The sequence below is a fragment of the Saccopteryx leptura genome, chromosome 8, assembly GCF_036850995.1.
Source record: "Saccopteryx leptura isolate mSacLep1 chromosome 8, mSacLep1_pri_phased_curated, whole genome shotgun sequence".
NCBI classification, from domain to species: Eukaryota; Metazoa; Chordata; class Mammalia; order Chiroptera; family Emballonuridae; genus Saccopteryx; species Saccopteryx leptura.
The window spans coordinates 84266316-84289992 of record NC_089510.1 but is presented as its reverse complement, the minus strand read 5'-3'; the positions used below and the strand labels follow the sequence as shown (position 1 = coordinate 84289992).

General features: G+C 37.5%; 1 protein-coding gene across 6 annotated transcripts in view; it reads right to left on the bottom strand.

Moving 5' to 3' along the window:
* PLD1 (phospholipase D1) overlaps nucleotides 1–23677 on the bottom strand; it is a 337459-nt gene that overhangs the window by 12100 nt on the left and 301682 nt on the right. For all 6 annotated transcript variants that reach the window (XM_066347950.1, XM_066347955.1, XM_066347949.1 and 3 more), the window contains one exon: nucleotides 15265–15399. In XM_066347950.1, the coding sequence (XP_066204047.1) occupies nucleotides 15265–15399 (135 nt within the window). The remainder of the gene's footprint in view (nucleotides 1–15264; nucleotides 15400–23677) is intronic.

The following is a 23677-nucleotide window of genomic DNA, read 5'->3' as shown; positions in this document are numbered from 1 at the left end:
TCTATTTTTAAATCCAAATGAGCTCAGAATGTTGGCTCATATTGAAGGGCAAGTATTTTAATGTTAGTTCAACCTGCGCTCTCTGCATTCCTCTGCTTGTATTCAGAAACCCCGTCACATTTTCTGCTTCAATCACTGTGGATTCATTCTTTTGACTCTTTGAGGTGTCCTACAAACCACAGAAGGGGTCTGACTAATTTTTTCTTCTTTTTTCTCTTGCCGTAGTCATGTGTTCACTTTCTCTGCAGATGTGGAGAGATGGGTGGGGTTGAAGAGGAGCACTGGAAACCTACCGTGATGGGGACAGTCAGGGTATAAGGTGATAGCAGCCTACCCTAAACTCCAGTGGAGGGATGTTGTATATGAGAAACAGATGGCCCATCTTGAAGAGATTTATTGCCATTTGCCACAAAATTGCCATGTGGTTAATATACAAATCTATGATAACTATGGCTGTGAATGGTGCCCCACAGTGATCGTGGGCGATAGAGAAAGGATGGAGCACCTCACGAACACTTAGGAGAACTGCAGGGTGACAGCTATTGAAACACTTTGTTTTGTTAGCAACTAAGAGTTCTTTATACATATACTTTTTGATTACACCAGAAAATTTACAGCCATGTCTTTGGGCTGGATAGTTGGCCCAGCATTAAGGTGGGCAAAGTCATTTAATCTTTCTCAGCTTTAATTTTATTTTGCTATATTGAGATCATTATATAGACGTTGTAGAATTGTTGTAGGAAGTAAGATCATGTGAGAAAGCACATAATAATCTACAAACTGCTCTACAAATGCTAATTATTATTGGCATTATTACCAGATACTTGTTAATATTCTATAATATCTGTGCCAGAGAACATTGCCATAGAAAGGGACAAGTTATCAGCAAGCAGCATTTGTAGCAAAGAAGCCTCCTGTCTGGGTTAAGCACCTCCCACTGCAGTGTTTGAACTAGAACTTGGAGAAGAACCAGGTTCCCACTGTGTAGCTTTGGGACTTCACTGCCCCTAGTATCCAGCAGAGGCCGCTCTCAGGCTGCACGCTCTGGGCCTTGTGGTCAGCGCTGCTTTCCACTATCAGGAAAACTGGGGATGGGGAGACACACACACACACACACACACACACACACACACACACACACACTTCACCACAGTCCCCAATCTCCCTTCTACTAAGGTACTCCCAAAGGGAGAAATACACTCCTGGCATTCTGAGCTTGAATTCTTACAAATAGGAGTGGTTATTGTATTTCAAGGGCTGATCTGGAGTTACCTGGGGCACCAACTCTCAATCACACTGAGTAAGTGTTGGCTACTATTTAATAGAAATGTGAAGAAAGGGCTGAGAAAATTTTAGATGAATATAATAAGTCAGATACTGAAAATGAGATATTAATTAATATAAATGCCACCTCTGTTCTTGTTAAATGTTCCCATATTCTGGAAACCAAATTCAGAACAGCAGATATAGCATTATTTCATTTCTATAGAACATGAAAAAGAAGAAAGAGTAAGGTTCTAGAAAGACACACATTAAACCGTTAAGAAAGAGGAGTGCTTCCTGATGAGGAGAGGGTAGACAGTAAGGGGAATCTAACCTTTTAGTTTATATATGTACTTAGAGTTTGAGTTGTTTACAATAAAGGTGACTTGTATTCGCGTAGTACTTTTTATAAGTACAATCTCTTGTTTTTATTAAGACATTGCCTTGAAAATTTAAAACCACTTAAATTTTAGAAAATTACATTTTCTAAGTCTGCTAATATTAAGGAACATTTTAAGACATTGTAAAATATAGCAAAATAAAAAAAGAGTATATGAAAACATATATAGACAATTTAGGAATTTAATGCACAGGCTGAAAAATAGAACACTACCACATCCCAGAAGCCCTTGGGTGTCTTCCGTACATGCCCTACTTGCCCCCTCCCCACCAGAAGGAGAAGTTATAGAAAGTTTGGTGTCCATTGTGCTTTCCTAAACAACAACAACAAAAATAGCTTACTTTTGACTTGTTTTTAGTTTGTATAAAGGAAATCCTATATAATCTTTAGAGATTCGCATCTTTTCAATATTATGGCTTTGGGATTTATCTGTGCATAACTGAACACACCAGGACTCATTCACTCTGCTGTTGATAGATGTTTGGGTTGTTTTGCTGTGATGCACAATTACGCTGCACACAGTGTGCGTATGTTTCCTGGAGTACACATGGAGTTTCTCTGTGCTCTGTCCGCAGCTGGAGACGCTGCTCCACAGCCTTGCCGATACTTGGATTGTACAACTTTTTAATTTTTGCTAATTGGTATTTTAAAAACTGTCCTTTGTCTCATTGTTATATTAATGAGAATGAACATCTTTCATATACTTATGGTCTCAATATGTCCCTTTAAACATTTCATTTGGCCATTTTTCCTTGGATGCTCTCTTTTCCTACTGATTTATGGGAGTTCTTTGTATGTTTTGAATAGTAAGTGTGCTGCAAACACTGATTTTCAGTTTGAGATTTATCTTTTTATTTTCTTTATAGTGTCTTTTAATAAATACAGTTCTGAATTTTAATGCAGTTGGGCTTATCTATTTTTCCTTTGTGGTTTGTGCTTTGTTTCACATCTTGTTTCAGAAGTTGTGAATTCTCCTGTGCTAGGCAGAATAACGTCTGCCAGAGATGACCATGTCCTGATCCCCAACGCCTGTGGATTTGTTGTGCTACATGCCAAAGGGGAACTAAGGCTGCATATAGAATTAAGGTTGTTAATCAACTGACCTTAAAAATAGGGAGATTTTTCCCTGGCTGGTTGGCTCAGTGGTAGAGCGTTGGCCTGGCGTGCAGGAGTCCTGGGTTCGATTCCCAGCCAGGGCACACAGGAGAAGCGCCCATCTGCTTCTCCACCCCTCCCCCTCTCCTTCCTCTCTGTCTCTCTCTTTCCCTCTCACAGCAGAGGCTCCATTGGAGCAAATTTGGCCCGGGTACTGGGGGTGGCTCTATGGCCTCTGTTTCAGGCGCTAGAATGGCTCTGGTTACAACAGAGCAACACCCCAGATGGGCAGAGCATCGCCCCCTGGTGGGCATGCCGGATGGATCCCGGTCAGGCGCATGCGAGAATCTGTCTGACTGCTCACCATTTCCAACTTCAGAAAAATACAAAAAAAAAAAAAAAAAATAGGGAAATTTTCCTGGGTTATCTGGGTAAGCCTAATATAATCACAGAGTCCTTAAAAGTAAAAGGGACTCAGAGGAAGATTAGAGCAGGATGAGCCAGAACTTCTGGGAACTTTCAGAGAGATATAACATTGCTGCCTTCAAAGAGGGAGAAAGGGGGTCACGAATGTGGGCAGCCTCTAGAAGTTGGAAAAGACAAGAAGATGAATTCTTCCAGAAAGGAAGACAGCCCTGCCGACACCCTGAGGTCAGCCCATGAGACTCACATTGGACCCCTAAACTACAGAACAATGTGTTTGTACTGTTTTATCCACTAAGTTTGTAGCCATGTGTTACAGTAGTAATAGACAAGGGATGTACCCACTGTACCCTGATTTGGCTTATTAAAGGAAAACTGATTCTGCTATTGAGCCCAAATGAGCTATTCTGCACTTTCTACCCAGTGGTGTTCTCTGAGTCTCCAGTTCAGAGGTTCTTGGCTTGGGCTACACATGAGCATCCCCTAGGAAGCTTTTAAGAAATACTGGTGCCGAAAATAAAAACAAAAACACCTTGATGACTGAACCCAGAGCAGACCAATTCATCAAAATTTCTGCAAGTAGAAACCAGACATTAGTATTGTCCAATACCATGCCATCCTTTCATCTCTCCATTAATCCATCCTTTATTTTGGATTTAGTTTAAGGTAAATTACAGACATGAATAAACTTCCCCCAAATAACATGGTATTTTTAAAGACTCCCCAGGCAATTCTAATGCAGCGAGGGATGAGATTCACAAGACTAGATCAAGAGTAACTAACCCTCTTTACTGGGGCCTTTCAACTATGGGCTCTCAGCAGGCACGCAAGCCTGCAGTTTCTCATACCCACCCTCACTGATCGCTTCCGGACCTTCCTGCTCCAGTTCTGCAATATCCATGTGGATCTTTCTGGCCTCCAGAGAAAGAATACCTGCCGGCCCTCCACCCAGGACTTCTGGAGGACAGTAGCAATGTTTGGTTCATGTTTTCTCTCCCTGTTGTGCTTTGCAGTGGACTAGTGAACACTAAAAAAAAAAAAATCATTTCACTTGGCCAACAGGATAGCCTTAAATTCTCCTGAAGGACAGCCTTGTTTTGTTTAGAAAATCAAATAAATGTCAACTTGGTTCAATAACAACATTAAGATGGATGAGAAAACTGGATTTGGTCTCAGGTTGCATAACCAGCAGGATCATCCAGGCCAACAGATAATGAAAGCTACACACAAAAGAGACCTTCGATGCGAGAAAACAAGTATTTCCTCATGAGGAAAAAATGAGGATAAACAATTACTCATGTTTCTTATATCAATTATGCAATAATTCTGGCATATGTATTCCATGTTAGAAAGTTTAATCGTGGCTTACTTTAGATATTTACTTGAGCTTTTAGATATGTGCTTCATGTAAAATATGTCTAACATAACGCCTCAAACTCCCTGAGAATTTTCAACATTGTTCTCCGTGTTATGATCTTAAACAGGGCTGAAGTTTGAGAGCAGCAACAACAAATTTGCTCACTCTTACATAGCAATAAAAAGAACAAAAGCACCTCTGGAACTGTCCATTGGAGAAATCTGTTGCATCCTTAGGGAAGAAGAAAAAGAAATCCAGATCCTAAAGACTGAAGAAAGTGAGAGTGACATCAGAGAAATGGCACCCTGAGGAGTGATATCGATAAATCTCCCCAGAGTATCAACAAGTTCTTCAACCAGAGACAGAAAAATCTATCCTTGGAGCGTCTAGAAGTTCCACATACTGAACATGAAGGTTTGATCGAGTGAAAAATTGACTATATATATATAATCAACCCCGAAGGAAATAAGATGGAGAAAGGAACACTCTGCCTTCCTCACTAACCTAAGCTAGGGCTGCTTTCACTTGGAACTGAGATAGAGGGCTTAGGGTGTGGAGGGAACCAGGCTGCGGCACAGACATCCAAGCTGAGGAAAGAGTGTGCCAGTGGCGACTCAGCCAACGTGGGCTAACGCCTACGCTGGACCCTGACAAAGTAGGGTGAGTGGTGGCCGCCATTAGCCCTGATATCCTGGTCGGTGAGCGCAGATAGTGTGCGAGAGGTTCCCCCTAGCACCCCAGGAGTGGGCACCCGTGTTCCCAGACAGAGGGGTAGAGTCAGAGGCCTTTGTGTAGGCTGTGACCAGAGTCTCGGTGTGGTCCCTGCACTCTGAACAGCGGCGTGAGGGGAGTGCGTGAAAGCGAACTTCCCTACACCCAGGCTTCTCCAGGCGGGCAGCGCCTCACCCAGCCATTGAAGCTAACAGCCCTGGGAAGGAAAAAAGAAAAAACAAAAACGAAAGCATAGGGAGGAAGGGCGCGCAAGCAGCTTGCAGTCTGACTCAGGAACAGATCTGCAGATCTAATCGCTGAAATTAGCTTAACCTATAGTCTGCTCATCTCCCAACTGACCTATGTGGCTCTAACTAACAAGATCTCTCTCAGTTCAACAATGTAAGACAAGAGGTGTGATATTTTTTAATGCCTCTTGCTATGCACATAGGGGTGGGGGCAACTTCTGATTGGCAGACCTTTCATACTCAGGGCTACACGTTAAAAAGAGGGATTTGGCAGCTTGTGAGACCTCCTGTTTTGCAAACAGCGACTAGGGCATCTTCTACCCAGCCAAACAGGTTACAAAGTGCAAAGAGCCTGGGGAGAGTGGTCTCACAGAGTGCTGAGGCATACTGGACACGCCTGGAGGTGCATAGAAAGGCACCTTGAGAGCAATTGGCTCCCAGCCCCGCCTGATTATACTGGCAGCTCTGACTGACAGAGCCTTACCCAGAGCCCTGCGCTGAGTGGGGATATGCCTCTTACTCCCCAGGCAGAGGCAGCGGCAATCTCGTAGCTGGATCATCAGGCTGCTAATTCAGGAAGGAAAGACTAGGAGAGAGGCTCTGGGAAAACCGACTCTCTTATTGTTGGAGCCTGCAAACGCTAACAAGCCTAGACTGCCAACGAGACTGAAGCCTAATATATGACATCACCATAGAGACTTATTAACTTCAAATCTCTACCTAAGCATGCCACAGGGGCAGAGCCTGGGGTACAGAGTAACTGACCAGGAAGAGGGAGAGGAAAGAAAAAGGAAGAAGATAGCCTCTCAAAATCAAGAAAAATCCAGACTTTATAACCTTTTCCATTTTTTTTATTGTTTCTTTCATCTTCTTGTCTTGATTATTTTCTTCTTCTTTCACTTTGGTCGTTTTATTCTCTGCCTGTCTTATTCTTTCCTCTTCTTGACCTACACTACCCATAAGTGTTACATTTCCCATTTTCTTTCTTTTCTTATTCCTTTCTCTCTATGAGGCTTGCACTCCAAAACCCTTAACTCTCTCTCTCTCTCTCTTTTTGTTCTTTTTTGCTTTTTTCTTCTTTTTGTTTTTTCCTCTTTCTTTTTTTCTCCCTCTATATTAGTTTCTTCTTTTCTCCTTTACTTGTCCTCTCATTCAATCCTCAATCACGAACAAGTTATTTTATTTGGGACTGAAACTTTTTCTTTGTGGCACTCTGGGTGCTTTTTATTTTGCTTTTTAACTCATTAGCAGTGCTCCCAACCCTGGCTCTCCATTCTACCTAGTTTTTGCTCCACTTAATACAATAGTAATTAAAATTTTTTTTTCCTTTTTCCTGTTTCCCTCTTATCCCTCTCATTATATCTCTTAGTCGACTATCACTTACAAGCAAATCATTTTACTCTTGACCCAAATTTTTTCCTTTTTTGCATTTTGTGGGCCCCTACCTCCTTTTTTGCCCCTTTATCACTTCTCCCTGACTCAGCCCCTCCATTATAGGAAGTTTTTGTTCCATTTAGCACAATATAATTCAGAGTTCATCACAATTTTTTCTCAAGGAGGAGGGGAGAGGAAAGAAGAAAAAAGGGGAAATAATAAATTTTCTTTACTTTTTATTCTTTATTAATTCTCATTAGTACTATCAACAAAACCATTAAGGAAAAGGAAATCAAATGCCATTAAGAAAACAGAAATCAAATATCATGGATACAAAAGACAGAGATGTAGCACATATAGATGAGAAAAAAATCTATGGAGAAAAAAATTAATATATTGGAAATCTTGGAGCTAAATGACAGAGAATTTAAAATAGAAACCCTAAAAATACTCAGAAATATCCAAGAAAACACAGAAAGACAATTTAGAGAGCTCAGAAAATAACTCAACGAACACAAAGAATATATTACCAAGGAAATTGACACTATAAAAAAATTCAAACAGAGATGAAAAACTCAATTCATGAACTGAAAAATGAGGTAACAAGCTTAGTTAATAGAACAAGCCAGATAGAAGGCAGGATTAGTGAAATAGAAGACTACCAACTTGAGGCACAACAGAGAGAAGAAGAAAGAGACTCAAAAATTTAAAAAAATGAGAAAACCCTACAGGAATTATCTGACTCCATGAAAAAGACTAACATAAGAATAATAGGTATATCAGAAGGAAAAGAGAGAAAAAATGGAATGGAGAACATATTAAAACAAATAATAGACGAGAACTTTCCAAGCCTGTGGAAAGAACTAAAGTCACAAATTCAAGAAGCAAACAGGCGGTAGAGCGTCGGCCTAGTGTGCGGAGGACCTGGGTTCGATTCCTGGCCAGGGCACATAGGAGAAGTGCCCATTTGCTTCTCCACCCCTCCGCCACGCCTTCCTCTCTGTCTCTCTCTTCCCCTCCCGCAGCCAAGGCTCCATTGGAGCAAAGATGGCCAGGGCGCTGGGGATGGCTCTGTGGCCTCTGCCCCAGGTGCTAGAGTGGCTCTGGTCGCAACATGGCGACGCCCAGGATGGTCACAACATGGCAACACCCAGGATGGGCAGAGCATCGCCCCCTGGTGGGCAGAGCGTCGCCCCATGGTGGGCGTGCCGGAGGGATCCTGGTCGGGCGCATGCGGGAGTCTGTCTGACTGTCTCTCCCTGTTTCCAGCTTCAGAAAAATGCAAAAAAAAAAAAAAAGAAGCAAACAGAACACCGAGTTTTCTTAACCTCAACAAACTTACTCCAAGGCACATCATAATGAAATTGGCACAAATGACAAAGAAAAAATTCTCAAGGTAGCCAAGGAAAAGAAGAATACAACATAGAAAGGAAGGCCCATTAGATTATCGACAGGTTTCTCAGCAGAAACTCTACAAGCTAGAAGAGAGTGGACCCCAATATTTAAAGCCCTGAAAGAGAGGAACTTTCAGCCAAGAATACTATACCCATCAAAGCTATCCTTCAAATACAAAGGAGAAATAAAAACATTCACAGATAAAGAAAAGATGAGGGACTTTATCATCAGAAAACCCCACTCCAGGAATTACTAAAGGGGGTTTTCCAACCAGATACAAAGAACAAAACAAAATCAAACCACAAGTACAAGCTCCACCAAGAACACAATAAAACCAAATTTAAACTGTGACAACAAAAAAAAAGGGGGGGGAGAGGACAAAGATTAACAGTAGCAAAGGATGATGGAGTGCAGAAGCACTCATAAGATAGTGTACTACAAAGGTAGGTAGCCTTTTCATTACTTAATGGTAACCACCATTGAAAAAACCACCACAGAAGCACATGACTTAAAAAAGATAGCAACAGAGGAAAGAAGTATGGAATACAACCAAAAAAACCCAAATGATAGAAAAACAAAAGAGAAGAATCAAACAAGATACAAAACTAACAGAAAGCAATTTATAAAATGGCAAAAAGGAACCCACAAGTGTCAATATTTACACTAAATGTAAACGGATTAAACTCACCAATAAAAAGACACAGAGTAGCAGAATGGATTAAAAAAAAAAATCCAACTGTATGCTGCCTACAAGAAACACATCTAAGCAACAAGGATAAAAACAAATTCAAAGTGAAAGGCTGGAAAACAATACTCCAAGCAAATAACATCCAAAAAAAAGCATGTGTAGCAATACTCATATCTAATAATGCTGACTACAAGACAGCAAAAGTACTCAGAGACAAAAATGGTCATTTCATAATGATTAAGGGGACACTGAATCAAGAAGAAATAACAATTCTTAATATTTATGCACCAAACCAAGGAGCACCAAAATATATGACAGCTACTTATTGACCTTAAATCAAAAACTGACAAAAATACAATCATACTTGGAGATCTCAATACACTGCTGATGTCTCTAATTCATTCATCCAAACAGAAAATTAATAAAGATATATTGGCCTTAAAAAAACACTAGAGCACCTGGATATGACAGACATCTACAGGACATTTCATCCCAAAGCGACAAAGTATACATTTTTCTCTAGTGTACATGGATCATTCTCAAGAATTGACCATATGTTGGGCCACAAAGATAACATCAGCAAATTTAGAAAAATCGAAATTGTACCGAGCATATTTTCTGATCATAAAGCCTTGAAACTAGAATTCAACTGCAAAAAAGAGATAAACAAACCCACAAAAATGTGCAAACTAAACAACATACTTTTAAAAAATGAATGAGTCAAAGAAGAAATAAGCACAAAGATCAAAAGATATATACAGAAAAATGAAAATGACAATACGACATGTCAGAATCTCTGGGATGCAGCAAAGGCAGTAATAAGAGGGAAGTTCATATCACTTCAGGCCTATATGAACAAACAAGAGAGAGCCCAAGGAAACCACAAAACTTCACACCTTAAGGAACTAGTAAAAGAACAAAGACAACCCAAAACCAGCCGAAGAAAGGAGATAATAAAAATCAGAGCAGAAATAAATGAAATAGAGAACAGAAAAACTATAGAAAAAATTAATAGAACAAGGAGCTGGTTCTTTGAAAAGATCAACAAAATTGAGAAACCCTTGGCAAGACTTACCAAGGAAAAAAGAGAAAGAACTCATCTAAACAAAAGCCAAAATGAAAGAGGAGAAATCACCATGGACATCATAGATATACAAAGAATTATTGTAGAGTACTATGAAACACTTTATGCCACTAAATTCAAGAATCTAGAAGAAATGGATAAATTCCTAGAACAATACAACCTTCCTAGACTGAGTCAAGAAGAAGCAAAAAGCCTAAACAGACCAATTAGTAGGGAGGAAATAGAAAAAACTATTAAAAACCTCCCCCAAAATAAAAGTCCAGGCCTAGACGGTTAAACTAGCGAATTCTATCAAACATTCAAAGAAGCCTTGTTTCCTATTCTACTCAAAGTCTTCCAAAAAATTGAAGAAGAAGCAATACTTCCAAACACATTTTATGAGGCCAACATAACCCTCATACTGAAACCGGGCAAGGACGGCACAAAAAAAGAAAACTACAAACCAATATCTCTAAGGAATACAGATGCTAAAATACTAAACAAAATACTAGCAAATAGAATACAACATATTAAAAAAATAATACATCACGATCAAGTGGTATTCATCCCAGAATCTCAAGGATGGTTCAACATATGTAAAATGGTTAACGTAATTCACCATATCAATAAAACAAAGAACAAAAACCACATAATTTTATCAATAGATGCAGAAAAGGCATTCTATAAAATACAACACAACTTTATGTTTAAGACACTCAACAAATGGGTATAGAAGGAAAATATCTCAACATGATAAAGGCCATATATGATAAACCATCAGCTAACATCATAGTAAATGGCATAAAACTGAAGGCTTTCCCCCTTAAATCAGGAACAAGAAAGGGTTGTCCACTCTCTCCACTCTTTTTTAATGTGGTGCTAAAAGTTCTAGCTAGAGCATTCAGACAAGATAAAGAAATAAAAGGCATCCATATCGGAAAGAAGAAGTAAAGGTATCACTTTTTGCAGATGATATGATCCTATACATTGAAAACCCCAGAGAATCCACAAAAATATTACTAGAAACAATAAGCCAATATAGTAAGGTCACAGGATACAAAATTAATATATAAAAGTCCATAGCCTTTCTATATGCCAACAATGAAACATTAGAAAACAAACTCAAAAAAATAATCCCCTTCAGGGTTGCAACAAAAAAAATAAAATACCTAGGAATAAACATAACAAAGTATGTAAAGGACCTATATAATGAAAACTACAAAGCATTATTAAGGGAAATCAAAAAAGATACAATGAGATGGAAAAATATTTCTTGTTCTTGGATAGGAAGAATAAATATAATCAAAATGGCCATATTACCCAAAGCGATATACAAATTTAATGCAATTCCCATCAAAATTCCAATGACAGTTTTTAAAGAAATGGAACAAAATATCATCAGATTTATATGGAACTATAAAAAACCCCGAATAGCCAAAGCAATCCTAAAGAAAAAGAATGAAGCTGGGGGCATTACAATACCTGACTTCAAATTATATTATAGAGTCATGACAATCAAAACAGCATGGTATTGGCAGAAAAATAGACACTCAGACCAATGGAACAGAATAGAAAGTCCAGAAATAAACCACATGTGTATGGTCAAGTAATTTTTGATAAAGGGGCCAACAACACACAATGGAGAAAAGAAAGCCTCTTCAACAAATGATGCTGGAAAAACTGGAAAGCCACATGCAAAAGAATGAAACTCGACTACAATTTGTCGTCTTGTACAAAAATTAATTCAAAATGGATCAAAGACCTAAATATAAGACCTGAAACAATAAAGCACATAGAAGAAGACATAGCTACTAAACTCATGGACCTTGGTTTTAAAGAACATTTTATGAATTTGACTCCAGAGGCAAGAGAAGTAAAGGTGAAGTTAAATGAATGGGACTACTTCAGAATAAGAAGTTTTTGCTCAGCAAGAGAAACTGACAACAAAATAGACAGCCAACTAAATGGGAAATGATATTTTCAAACAACAGCTCAGATAAGGACCTAATATCCAAAATATACAAATAACTCATAAAACTCAACAACAAACAAACAAACAATCCAATAAAAAAATGGGAAGAGGACATGAACAGACACTTCTCCCAGGAAGAAATACAAATGGCCAACAGATACATGAAAAGATGCTCATCTTCATTAGTTATTAGAGAAATGCAAATCAAAACTTCAATGAGACACCACCTCACACCTGTTAGATTAGCTATTATCAACAAGACAGGTAATAGCAAATGTTAGAGAGGCTGTGGAGAAAAAGGAACCCTCATACAGTGTTGGTGGGAATGTAAAGTAGTACAACCATTAGGAAGAAAGTATGGTGGTTACTCAAAAAACTGAAAAACTTATCTTATGACCCAGCAATCTCTCTACTGGGTATATACCCCCAAAACTCAGAAACATTGATACATAAAGATACATGTAGCCCCATGTTCATTGCAGCATTGTTCACAGTAGCCAGGACATGGAAACAACCAAAAAACCCTTCAATAGAAGACTGGATAAAGAAGATGTGGCACATATACACTATGGAATACTACTCAGCCATAAGAAATGATGACATCAGATCATTTACAACAAAATGGTTGGATCTTGATAACATTATACAGAGTGAAATAAGTAAATCAGAAAAAACTAAGAACTGCATGATTCCATACACAGGTAGGACATAAAAATGAGACTAAGAGACATGGACAAGAGTGTGGTGGTTGGGGGGGGGGAGGGAGAGGGGAAGGGGGAGGGTAAGGGGCACAAAGAAAACTAGATAGAATGTGACGGAGGACAATCTGACTTTGGGTGATGAGTATGCAACATAATTAAATGACAAGATAACCTGGACATGTTTTCTTTGAACATATGTACCCTGATTTATTGATGTCACACCATTAAAATTAATAAAAATTTATATATAAAAAAAGAAGTCTGAAGAAAGCGAGACCTCTCCATATGCCTGAGGCTGCATTGTCAGTTTCCAAAGAGTGGATAAGAACTAGGTGCAAAATTGATCTATTATTGCTAGCCTAAATAAATTATAGCCTTTGAGGGTTCAGCGACCTTTCTAGAAGATAAGTCAGTTGTAAAATCTATTTGATTGAGAGCTCTGTTTCTGAAAACTACTTTGCATTTATACTTTATGTAGCATAAAGCAGGTGAAAAGTCAAAATGACCTTTAAAATGAAAATATTTACATCTGTCAATTTTTACTTCCAGAGGTCTGAGATCCTTCTAAAAAGATCAAGTGAATTTGATTTCACTTTGTTTGTATTTCCATTTCAGCAATATTCCCCTTCCTACTGTAACTGCCAAATTTAATATAAATACACTGCTCACAAAAATTAGGGGATCAGGGAACATGCAGCTACTCCAGTACTTTCAGCCTTTTGAATAGTGCCTTTTCACCAATGAAATAACAGTTGGTTTTGCATCTCATTTGCATAATCAAACAACTTTCTTTGAGTTGTCGTTTGCTTTTCTGATCTTCTTGTTTAATAAAAAAAAAGTCAAAAGCTTTTTTTAATCACTTCATATTTATTTTGAAATAACCCCTAATTTTTGTGAGCAGTAGATATTCTGAAATTGGCATCTGAAGGAAAGGCCAGAGTAGCTTGGGGAAATAAAAGAAATCTTGCTATGGGGAAATAGGGTAGTAAATAAATCCCTAAAGAACTCTGATCCCTACAGAGCAAGAGATCAGAGACACAGACATTTTTCTTCTACGACACATACATTTATTAAGTGTATGTATGTGTGTGTCCACACTGTGGTCTACAGCAGTGGTTCCCAACCTTCTTTGGGCCATGGACCGGTTCAATGTCAGAAAATATTTTCACGGACTGGGCTTTAGGGTGGGACAGATAAATGTATCACGTGACCGAGACAAGCGGCAAGAGTGAGTCTTAGACGGATGTAACAGGGAATCTGGTCATTTTTCAAAAATAAAACATCATTCAGACTTAAATATAAATAAAACGGAAATAATGTAAGTTACTTATTCTTTCTCTGCGGACCAGTACCAAATGGCCCACGGACCATTACTGGTCTGCGGCCTGGGGGTTGGGGACCACTGGTCTACAGTATATACTTTCTGGCTTCAGAACTACTTTTTCTTTCTTTTAATCATGTTCCAGATAAGACAGTCTCATTACTCCTAGATACGAGATCTCCCTCCCCCTTTTCTCAGTGGAGGATAGACAAATTTACTGCCAAAATATTTCAAAAATGCTCCAAAACATTTAGTTTCCCTTTTAAAGAATAGGGAAGTATCTTATTAGAGCTGAAAAACTACATTTACTTTAAAACAGATGAGCAGAATCCCCAATAGTGGGATACATTGTAACTCTAGGTAACACACCCTACACCCTTACCACTCATTTTTATCTGACTGATTATTAACTGTTTCTCATCCTGACCTTTCAAGGTGTGTGTAACATAATATGTATTAGAAAGCAAGACAATTCAATAATAGGAAAATGAAGCTTTCCATGTGTATAAAACAATACAAATGAACACCCATCCCTCCCATCAAGTTGATATAATCTGGATAGAATGTACAACCAGTAACTATCTCCTGAATCTGTCTGGTGGGGAGAGGACTTTGGAAAAATCTTTTGTGAAATCTATTTCTTGTCCTTGACAAGAAAAGACTGCAGACCTCAATCCAGGGCTACATCATAATCATTGCTTCACAATTCCCACTAACTATATACCCTGCACTCTGTTTACTGACACCCAAAACATAGACTCTGGGGAAAAAAAACAGAAAACAGAGGCAACAATATTTTAATATCCTTCTGATTCTGACTCTTGCACAACAGCAGATCTGTGAAAGTGGTCAGGTGGGTGTGCCACAAATAGTTACAAATTGCCACCTGGTACTCATTTCTGACACATTTTGCCACCCTATTTCTCCTTTCTTCCAATCCCTAAAATGTAGGTAGCTGGATTCAATAAAAATAAGGGAATACTAAAGAATTAAAGAAAACAGGCTGATAATTGCACTGCTGGGTCAAACTGAGGCCTCTAGATACTATAAATTGCATGATGGCCATTTAATTGCTCTGTTTCTTCATAGATGAAAAACAGGGATTAGAAAGTTGTAAGAGAAAAAGACTGTTTCAGAAGTGTTTTAGATAGTATGTTACTGTCCCTCTCAACTGTGAAGGAAGCTTGGGAGAAATAGAAAGATTTCTGCATGATATGAGTCAATAAGCAAGAAACACAGAAACCACTACTTACCAATAATAACAGTGTTGTCATCAGCAATTAGCAACTTGCTATGGACATAGATGAGCTCAGTGACTAGGTTTCCTTCAAGCTCTGCGTGTGTTCTTAGACCACAGAATGATATGTAATTTATCCACTGATTGCCAACTGTAAGTTTAAAAAGAAATTACTAAAATTAATATGACCAAGCTCAATAAAGGCATGTTCAATTTTATCAAAATAAATATACTACTTAAATAGATGAAGAATAGATAGTATAATGTGTGTGTGAATGTGTATGGGTGTGTGTAATTTCAGAATTCACCTACGATTTATCTTTGTTGTTGTATTACATCAGTGGTAGTCAACCTGGTCCCTACTGCCCACTAGTGGGCATTCCAGCTTTCATGGTGGGCGGTAGTGGAGCAACCAAAGTATAAATAAAAAGATAGATTTAACTATAGTAAGTTGTTGTATAAAGATTTATTCTGCCAAACTTAGCAAAAATCTAACATAAAGTACTTGGTAAGTAATTATTATTATATGCTTTAACTTGCTGTAACTCTGCTTTATAAATTTTATAAAGTAAAGTTACTTCCCTACTTTATAAATCACCATTACTGTGGAACCAGTGGGCGGTTAGAAAATTTTACTACTAACAGAGATACAAAAGTGGGCGGTAGGTATAAAAAAGTTGACTACCCCTGTATTACATCATTATTTTGATCAGTTTTATTACAGAATATTTAGAATGCTTTAAATATATTTTTTTATTATTTTTGCTTTTTTAAATTATTTTTTGTTAAATTTTAAAATCTATTATGTTGACATGAATTCAAGTGTCCCACTCAATACAAGACCCTCACCCCTCAACAATGTGCCCCCATTACATCCCTTTACCCACCTCCCCTCTGGAATTTCCTGTCTCGTTATCTGTATCTATGTTATGTATATATAATTTCACTAATCCCTTCACCTTCCCCAATCCCGTCCCCTCATCTCCCTTCCCTCTGACAGCTGTCCCTCTGCTCCCTATGACCCGCTTCTGCCTCTATTCCATTCCTCAGTTCACTTTGTTCATTAGATTCCACATATAAGTGAGATCATATGATATTTGTCTTTCTCTGCCTGGCTTATTTCACTTAGCATAATAATCTCCAGGTCCACACATGCCATCACAAGAGTAATATTTCCTTCTTTTTCATGGCTGTGTAGAATTCCATTGTGTATATGTACCACTGCTTTTTTATCCATTTATTCACTGATGGACACTTGGACTGTTTCCAGATCTTGGCTGTTGTAAACAATGCTGCAATAAGCACAGGGGTGCGGATCTTCTTTTGAATTAGTGTTTTGGGCTTCTTAGGATATATTCCTAAAAGTGGGACAGCTGGGTCAAAAGGCAAGTTCCATTTTTAATTTTTTGAGGAAATGCCATACTGTTTTCCACAGTGGCTGCACCAGTCTGCATTCCTACCAGCAGTGCAGGAAGGTTCCCTTTTCTCCACACCCTTGTCAGCACTTAGTGTATGTTAATTTGTTAATGAGCGCCACTCTGACAGGTATGAGGTGGTATTTCGCTGTGGTTTTAATTTGCATTTCTCTGATGATTAGTGACATTAAACATTTTTTCATATGCCTATTGTCCAACTGTATGTCCTCTTTGAAGAAGTGTCTGTTCAGGTTCTTTGCATATTTTTAAATTGATTGTTTACCTTCCTAATGTTGAGTTCTAGAAGTTCTTTATAAATTTTGGTTATTAACCCCTTATTAGACATATTTGCAAGTATGTTCTGCCATTGTGTGGGTTGTCTTTATATTTTGTTAATGGTATCTTTTGCTGTGCAAAAGCTTTCTAGTTTGATATAGTCTCATTGTTTATTTTGTCCTTTATTTCACTTGCCTGTGGAGATATATTGGCAAAAATATTGCTACAAGAGATATCAGAGAGATTACTGTCTATGATTTCTTCCAAGATGTTTATGGTTTCACGACTTACATTTAAGTCTTTTATCCATTTTAAGTTTATTTTTGTGAGTGGTGTAAGTTGGTGGTGGTCTAGTTTAATTTTTTTTTTTTTTGCATGTACCTGTCCAAATTTCCCAGCACTATTTATTAAAGAGACTATATTTACTCCATTGCATACTCTTGCCTCCTTTGTCAAATATCAATTGATCATGAAGGTGTGGGTTTATTTCCAGGCTCTCTGTTCTGTTCTATTGATCTGTATCCCTGTTCTTATGCCAATATCAAGCTGTTTTGATTACAATGGCCTTATGGTGTAACTTGATATCAGGAAGTGTGATACCTCCCACTTTGTTTTTTATTTTCAATATTGCTGAAGCTATTTGGGTTATTTTTTGGTTCCATATAAATTTTTTGCAATATAGGTTCTAGATCTGTGAAGTATGTCATTGGTATTTTAATAGGAATTGTATTGAATCTATAGATTGCTTTGAGTAGTATTGACATTTTAATGATGTTTATTCTTCCTATCCATGAACATGGTATATGCTTCCACTTGTTTGTATCTTCTTGATTTCTTTTTTCAATGTCATATCATTTTCTGAGTACAAATCATTTACCTCCTTGGTTAAATTTACTCCTAGGTACTTTATTTATTGATTCCTTTTTGCAATAATAAAGGGGATTGTTTTCTTTTTTTTTTTTTACAGAGACAGAGAGTCAGAGAGAGGGATAGATAGGGACAGGGAGATAGGAATGGAGAAAGATGAGAAGCATCAATCATCAGTTTTTCATTGGGACACCTTAGTTATTCATTGATTGCTTTCTCATATGTGCCTTGACCATGGGGCTACAGCAGACCAAGTAATCCCTTGCTCAAGCCAATGACCTTGGGTCCAAGCTGGTGAGTTTTGCTCAAACCAGATGAGCCCGCGCTCAAGCTGGCGACCTCGGAGTCTCGAACCTGGGTTTTCTGCATCGCAGTCCAATGCTCTATCCACTGCGCCACCACCTGGTCAGCCTTAATTTTTTTCTGACAGTTTATTGTTTGTGTATACAAAACGCAGGTGATTTATGAATATTAATTTTATATACTGCCACCTTGCTGAATTCATTTATTAGAACTTGTTTACTAGGAGTTTTTTGATAACTGTTTCAATTTCATTTGTTTTCATTTTTTAACTGAGTCTAGTTTTTTAAGTACAGTATCATATCATTAGCAAATAATGACGGTTTTACTTCTTCGTTTCCAATTTGGATGCCTTTTATTTCTTCTTCTTGTCTGACTGCTGTGGCTAGGACATCCAAAACTATGTTGAATAAGAGTGGTGAAAGGGATACCCCTGTCTTGTTCTTGATCTTAAGGGGATTGCTTTTAATTTTTTTCCCATTAAGTATGATATTGGCTGTCAGTTTGTCATATATGGCCTTTATTACATTGAGGTAAGTTCCCTGTATTCCCACTTTGTTTAGAATTTTGATCATAAATGAGCACTGGGTTTTATCAAATGCTTTTTCTGCATCTATTGATATAATCATGTGATTTTTCTCCTTCTTTTGTTTATGTGATGAATCACATTGATTGATTTGTGAATACTGAATCAGCCTTGTTTCCCCGGAATAAGCCCCACTTGATCATGATGTATAACTTTTTTAATCTATTGCTGGATCTGGTTTGCTAATATTTTGTTGAGAATTTTAGCATCCATGTTCATCAGGAATATTGGCCTATAGTTTTCTTTCTTTGCAGTGTCTTTACCTGGTTTTGGAATGAGGATAATGCTTTCCTCATACAGTGAGTTTGGAAGTTTTCCCTCCTCTTGAATTTTTTGGAATAGCTTAAGAAGGATAGGTGTTAGTTCTTCTTTGAATGTATGGTAAAATTTTCCTGTGAAGCCATCTGATCCAGGACTTTTGTTTTCTGGAAGTTTTTTGATAATGATTCAGTTTTATTTGTTGTAATTGGTCTGTTCAGGTTTTCTAATTCTTCCAGATTGAGTTTTGGAAGACTGTCTGTTTCTAGGAATTTATCCATTTGGCCTAGGTTTTCCAATTTTTTGTCATATAGATCTTTGTAGTATTTTCTTACAATCTTTTGTATTTCTGTGGTGTGAGTTGTTACTTCTCCACTTTCATTTTTATTGTTTTTTATTTGGGTCATCTCTCTTTTTTTTGATGAGTCTGGTTAAAGGTTCATCAATCTTATTTACCTTTTCAAAGGACCAGCTCTTGGATTCATTGATCTTTTGTATTGTTTTTTAGTCTCTATGTCATTTTACTTCTGCTCTGATCCTTATTATTTCCTTCCTTCTACTTCTTCTGTGCTTCTTCTTATTTGTTGTTATTTTTCTAGTTCTTATAGGTTCAGGGTTAGATTGTTTATTGGAGCTTTTTCTTGCTTCTTAAGGTATGCCTGTAATGCTAAGAACTTCCCCCTCAGGACTGCTTTTGCTGTGTCCCATAGATTTGGAGTTTTCGTATGTTCATTTTTACTTATTTCAAGAAATTTTTTATTTCTTCCTTGATCTCATTGTTAATCCATTTATTATTTAATAACATGCTATTTATCACTATTTATTTTTGCTCTCTGAAGAATTTTATACTGTTGATCTGGTGCATACACATTTACAAAAATCATATTAAAGTACTTTCTATGTCTTCCAGAAAATATATTTATATATGAACATTTTATTTTAATGATTTGGTGAGTAAGTACTGAGGCGGGATAATTAAAGCTGAGTCAGCGTAGATAATCCAAGATTTCGGTGTGATACTTGCATCTATCTTGGTTGACATCTGCCGTGGTTTGCATCAAATGCAAGATGTGTATGCCCACACTACATGATGAATGCACAGTTTGCAGCATCTTCAGTGCAAAGGAACAGTTAAACTTTATAGACTTTGGGTAAATAAAAATGTCCGCAATTAAATAACACTCCTTCTAAATTATTAATACCAGGAAATGAAGGAATCCTGACTACATTTTATTTTGGGGAAATTTCTTCAGAGAAAGCAGAACCAGGCTTGTACTTGGGTACATTGTCCTCTCATCATGTGAGGGCCATTCATGTGATAAGAAGAAATGCATTCCATACCGAGCTAACCCATAATCACTACTCTGACAGAAGTGACAATCACAAGTTTTTATGGACCCTCCCCAACATAGTAGTTGCCTTGGATAAGCAACATCTGATACTAGAATAAATAAAGTGGAATCAAACCATATCAAATTCTTTTTTTTTTTTTATTTTTATTTTTTCATTTTTCTGAAGCTGGAAACAGGGAGAGACAGTCAGACAGACTCCCGCATGCGCCCGACCGGGATCCACCCGGCACGCCCACCATGGGGCGACGCTCTGCCCACCAGGGGGCGATGCTCTGCCCATCCTGGGCGTCGCCATGTTGCGACCAGAGCCACTCTAGCGCCTGAGGCAGAGGCCACAGAGCCATCCCCAGCGCCCGGGCCATCTTTGCTCCAGTGGAGCCCTGGCTGTGGGAGGGGAAGAGAGAGACAGAGAGGAAAGCACGGCGGAGGTGTGGAGAAGCAAATGGGCGCTTCTCCTGTGTGCCCTGGCCGGGAATCGAACCCGGGTCCTCCGCACGCTAGGCCGACGCTCTACCGCTGAGCCAACCGGCCAGGGCCTCAAATTCTAATAGAAAGAGAATATGAATCTTTTTCTTTTCCTTTACGAGAATCTAAAGCACTTTAATAGAACCGATATAGTTCATGTTCCACTTCCTGAAGTTTCCATGTATTACTCCTATTTCCATGTAATACTCCATGTATTGCTCCCTATTTTACTGCTGGTGTTATTCAGTGATTCTGTTAAATATGGGTATCTTGAGAAGAAGTTCATTCATAGGTTATATACAGAAATTCCTCCATTTACAGATAACCCTCCCCTTATATATATTATATATAGGGGTAGTCTCACAGCTTAGCTTCCCAGAAGTTGATTGGCTAGTGCATTAGTACATCATGTGTTCAAGACATGCATTTTTTAAAAGTTTCATGTAAAGAAGATTTTTGCAAATATTGTTTTCTCTCCATTTGTTACTGTTATATTGGAAAGATGTTCTGTACAAAGCATTGCCTCCTCTTTGAACCAGAGAGAGGAGCATTTCCTCTTTCAAGCCCTTCATCCCTATGTAATTCCTGGAAAATATTTCTAATATAATGCCTAATAATATTCTTTTACAAACATTTATTTAATCCTTCATTTCCCTTATTGTTGTGGAGCTCTTATACATGTTCGTGTCCCCAATCGTGGCATAGTGCTAAAGAAGAGTTGAATAAATGAGAGTGTAGATGCATGGATAAACAGGTGGCAGCTAGTATTTCAGCTTTGGGTTTCTCTTTATCATCTACTTTCCTGCAGTTGGCTCATGATCTAGAATCTAAAATTTTAAGACATAAAGCAACTTTTAAAAGAATCATGGAGCAAATCCTGTGCTAAAATTAGCATTCTTTACACTAACTTCCCATAGGATATCCACACTGAGCAATACAGTAGACCAATGGTTCTTGTGTATATAAAGACAGCTTCTGAGGGGCCTGTTTGAAGCAGAATCCTGGGACCCTCCTCAGAGATTCTGATTCAGTAGAATATTTATAACTCAAATCCCCAAGGGGATAGCATTCTTTGAACAGCCCTGCCATAGAGCCTTGGTATTTATAAATTTAAGATTAGTGGTACACAGTTAGAAAATAATACAGCATGACCAAATGAGATGCATTCTAGTGGTTCCTCAATATGAGGAAACCTATTAATATAAGACATGATCTTGATGAACCTAGAGAGAAAAATTATATGATTATCTCAACAGGTGCTGAAAAGTTCAACAAACTTCAGTACCCATTCCTGATAAAAAGAATGAAGAAAGTAGAAAATGATGAATGCTTTCTTAATGTGCTTAAAAATATGTAACATGAATTATACATATATAATATATATGTACATCTGTGTATTAGCCAATGCTTTTAGACAAAAGAAATATAAGAAGCAAAATCATCTCCATTTATAGGTAATATAATAGTAAACTTGGGGACTCAATGGTAAAACTATCTCAAACAATAAAAGAATAAGCATGATAGGCTATAAATTAATATATAGAAATCAATAGGCTTCATAAACACAAACAACCCTTCAAAGGATATAATCCCAGATAGAACCTCACTTACAATGGCAATAAAAAAAGATAAAATACTTTAAGAAAATCTTAACAATAAATGTGAAAAGTTTTTATAAAGAAAAATTTAAACATTATTGAAAGACACAAGAAGAGACCGACCAAATGAAAAGACATCCCTTGCTCTGGAATAGAACAATTCAATGTTTAAGAACTGCCAACTTACTTCGGGTTAATTTATAAATTTAATGTAATCTCAGTAGAGATACTAGCAAGTTTTTATGAAGCTCGAAACCTGATATAGTTTATATGGAAAAATAAACATTCAGGAATGGTTATTAATAAAATAGAAATAGAAAAGCTATGAGGAAGCATTAGTCCCATCCATGTTAGAATAGTCTATAAAGTCTGTATAATTAACACAGTGTAGAACTGGCCCATAAATAGACAGTTAAACCTGGGAATAAAATAGAAAGTCCAGAAACAGATATGAGAACATATAGAAATTTTGCATATGTACATAAAAGCTGCATCTCAAATGACTAGTAAAAGAATTTTTACATTAAAGACTAGAACTTTAAAATAAAAGGTGCTAGTATTAGAATTACACTGGCATTTGAAGAAAGGTAACCATTGTATATTTACCTCAAACCAATCAAAAGAATAAATTCCAATTGGGTCAGACAGAAGTGGAAGTGTAGTTAGTCTTTCTTCTAACACACAAGTATTAGAAGAAAACAGGGTGAATTTCTGTATAACCTGAGTGTAGAGAAGGCTTGTAACTGTCCAGAGGCAATAAAAAAATAAGTCTGATAACTTTGACTATATTTAAAAAACAAAACAAAACACATTTTCATGATACAAAATACCACAAGCAAAAACAACAGACAAATACAAAGTGGGAGAAAATATTTACAGTGCATGTCACAGATAAAGAGCTAAGAGTCCTAATATGTAAAGAACTCTTAAAAATTGAAGGGAGATAGATAAAAATCTTAAGAGAAAAATGGGTGGATGATATGAATAGACAATTCACACACACACATATTTGAAAAGATGTTCATTCACCCTCACTTATCATAATAAGATACAAATTAAAACTACACGGTGAAACCATTTCTTATCTATGAAATTGGCAAGGAAAAGTAGAATACCATTAAATGAGAAAGCAAAGTACATAAGACAATATGTTGTATGCTATTCTTATGAAAGAGATTAGGAGAAATAAAAAAATATACATGTGCCTGACCAGGTGATGGCACAGTGGATAGAGCATCAGACTGGGATGCAGAGGACCCAGGTTCAAATTCCCAAGGTTGCAGGTTTGAGTGCGGGCTCATCTGGCTTGAGA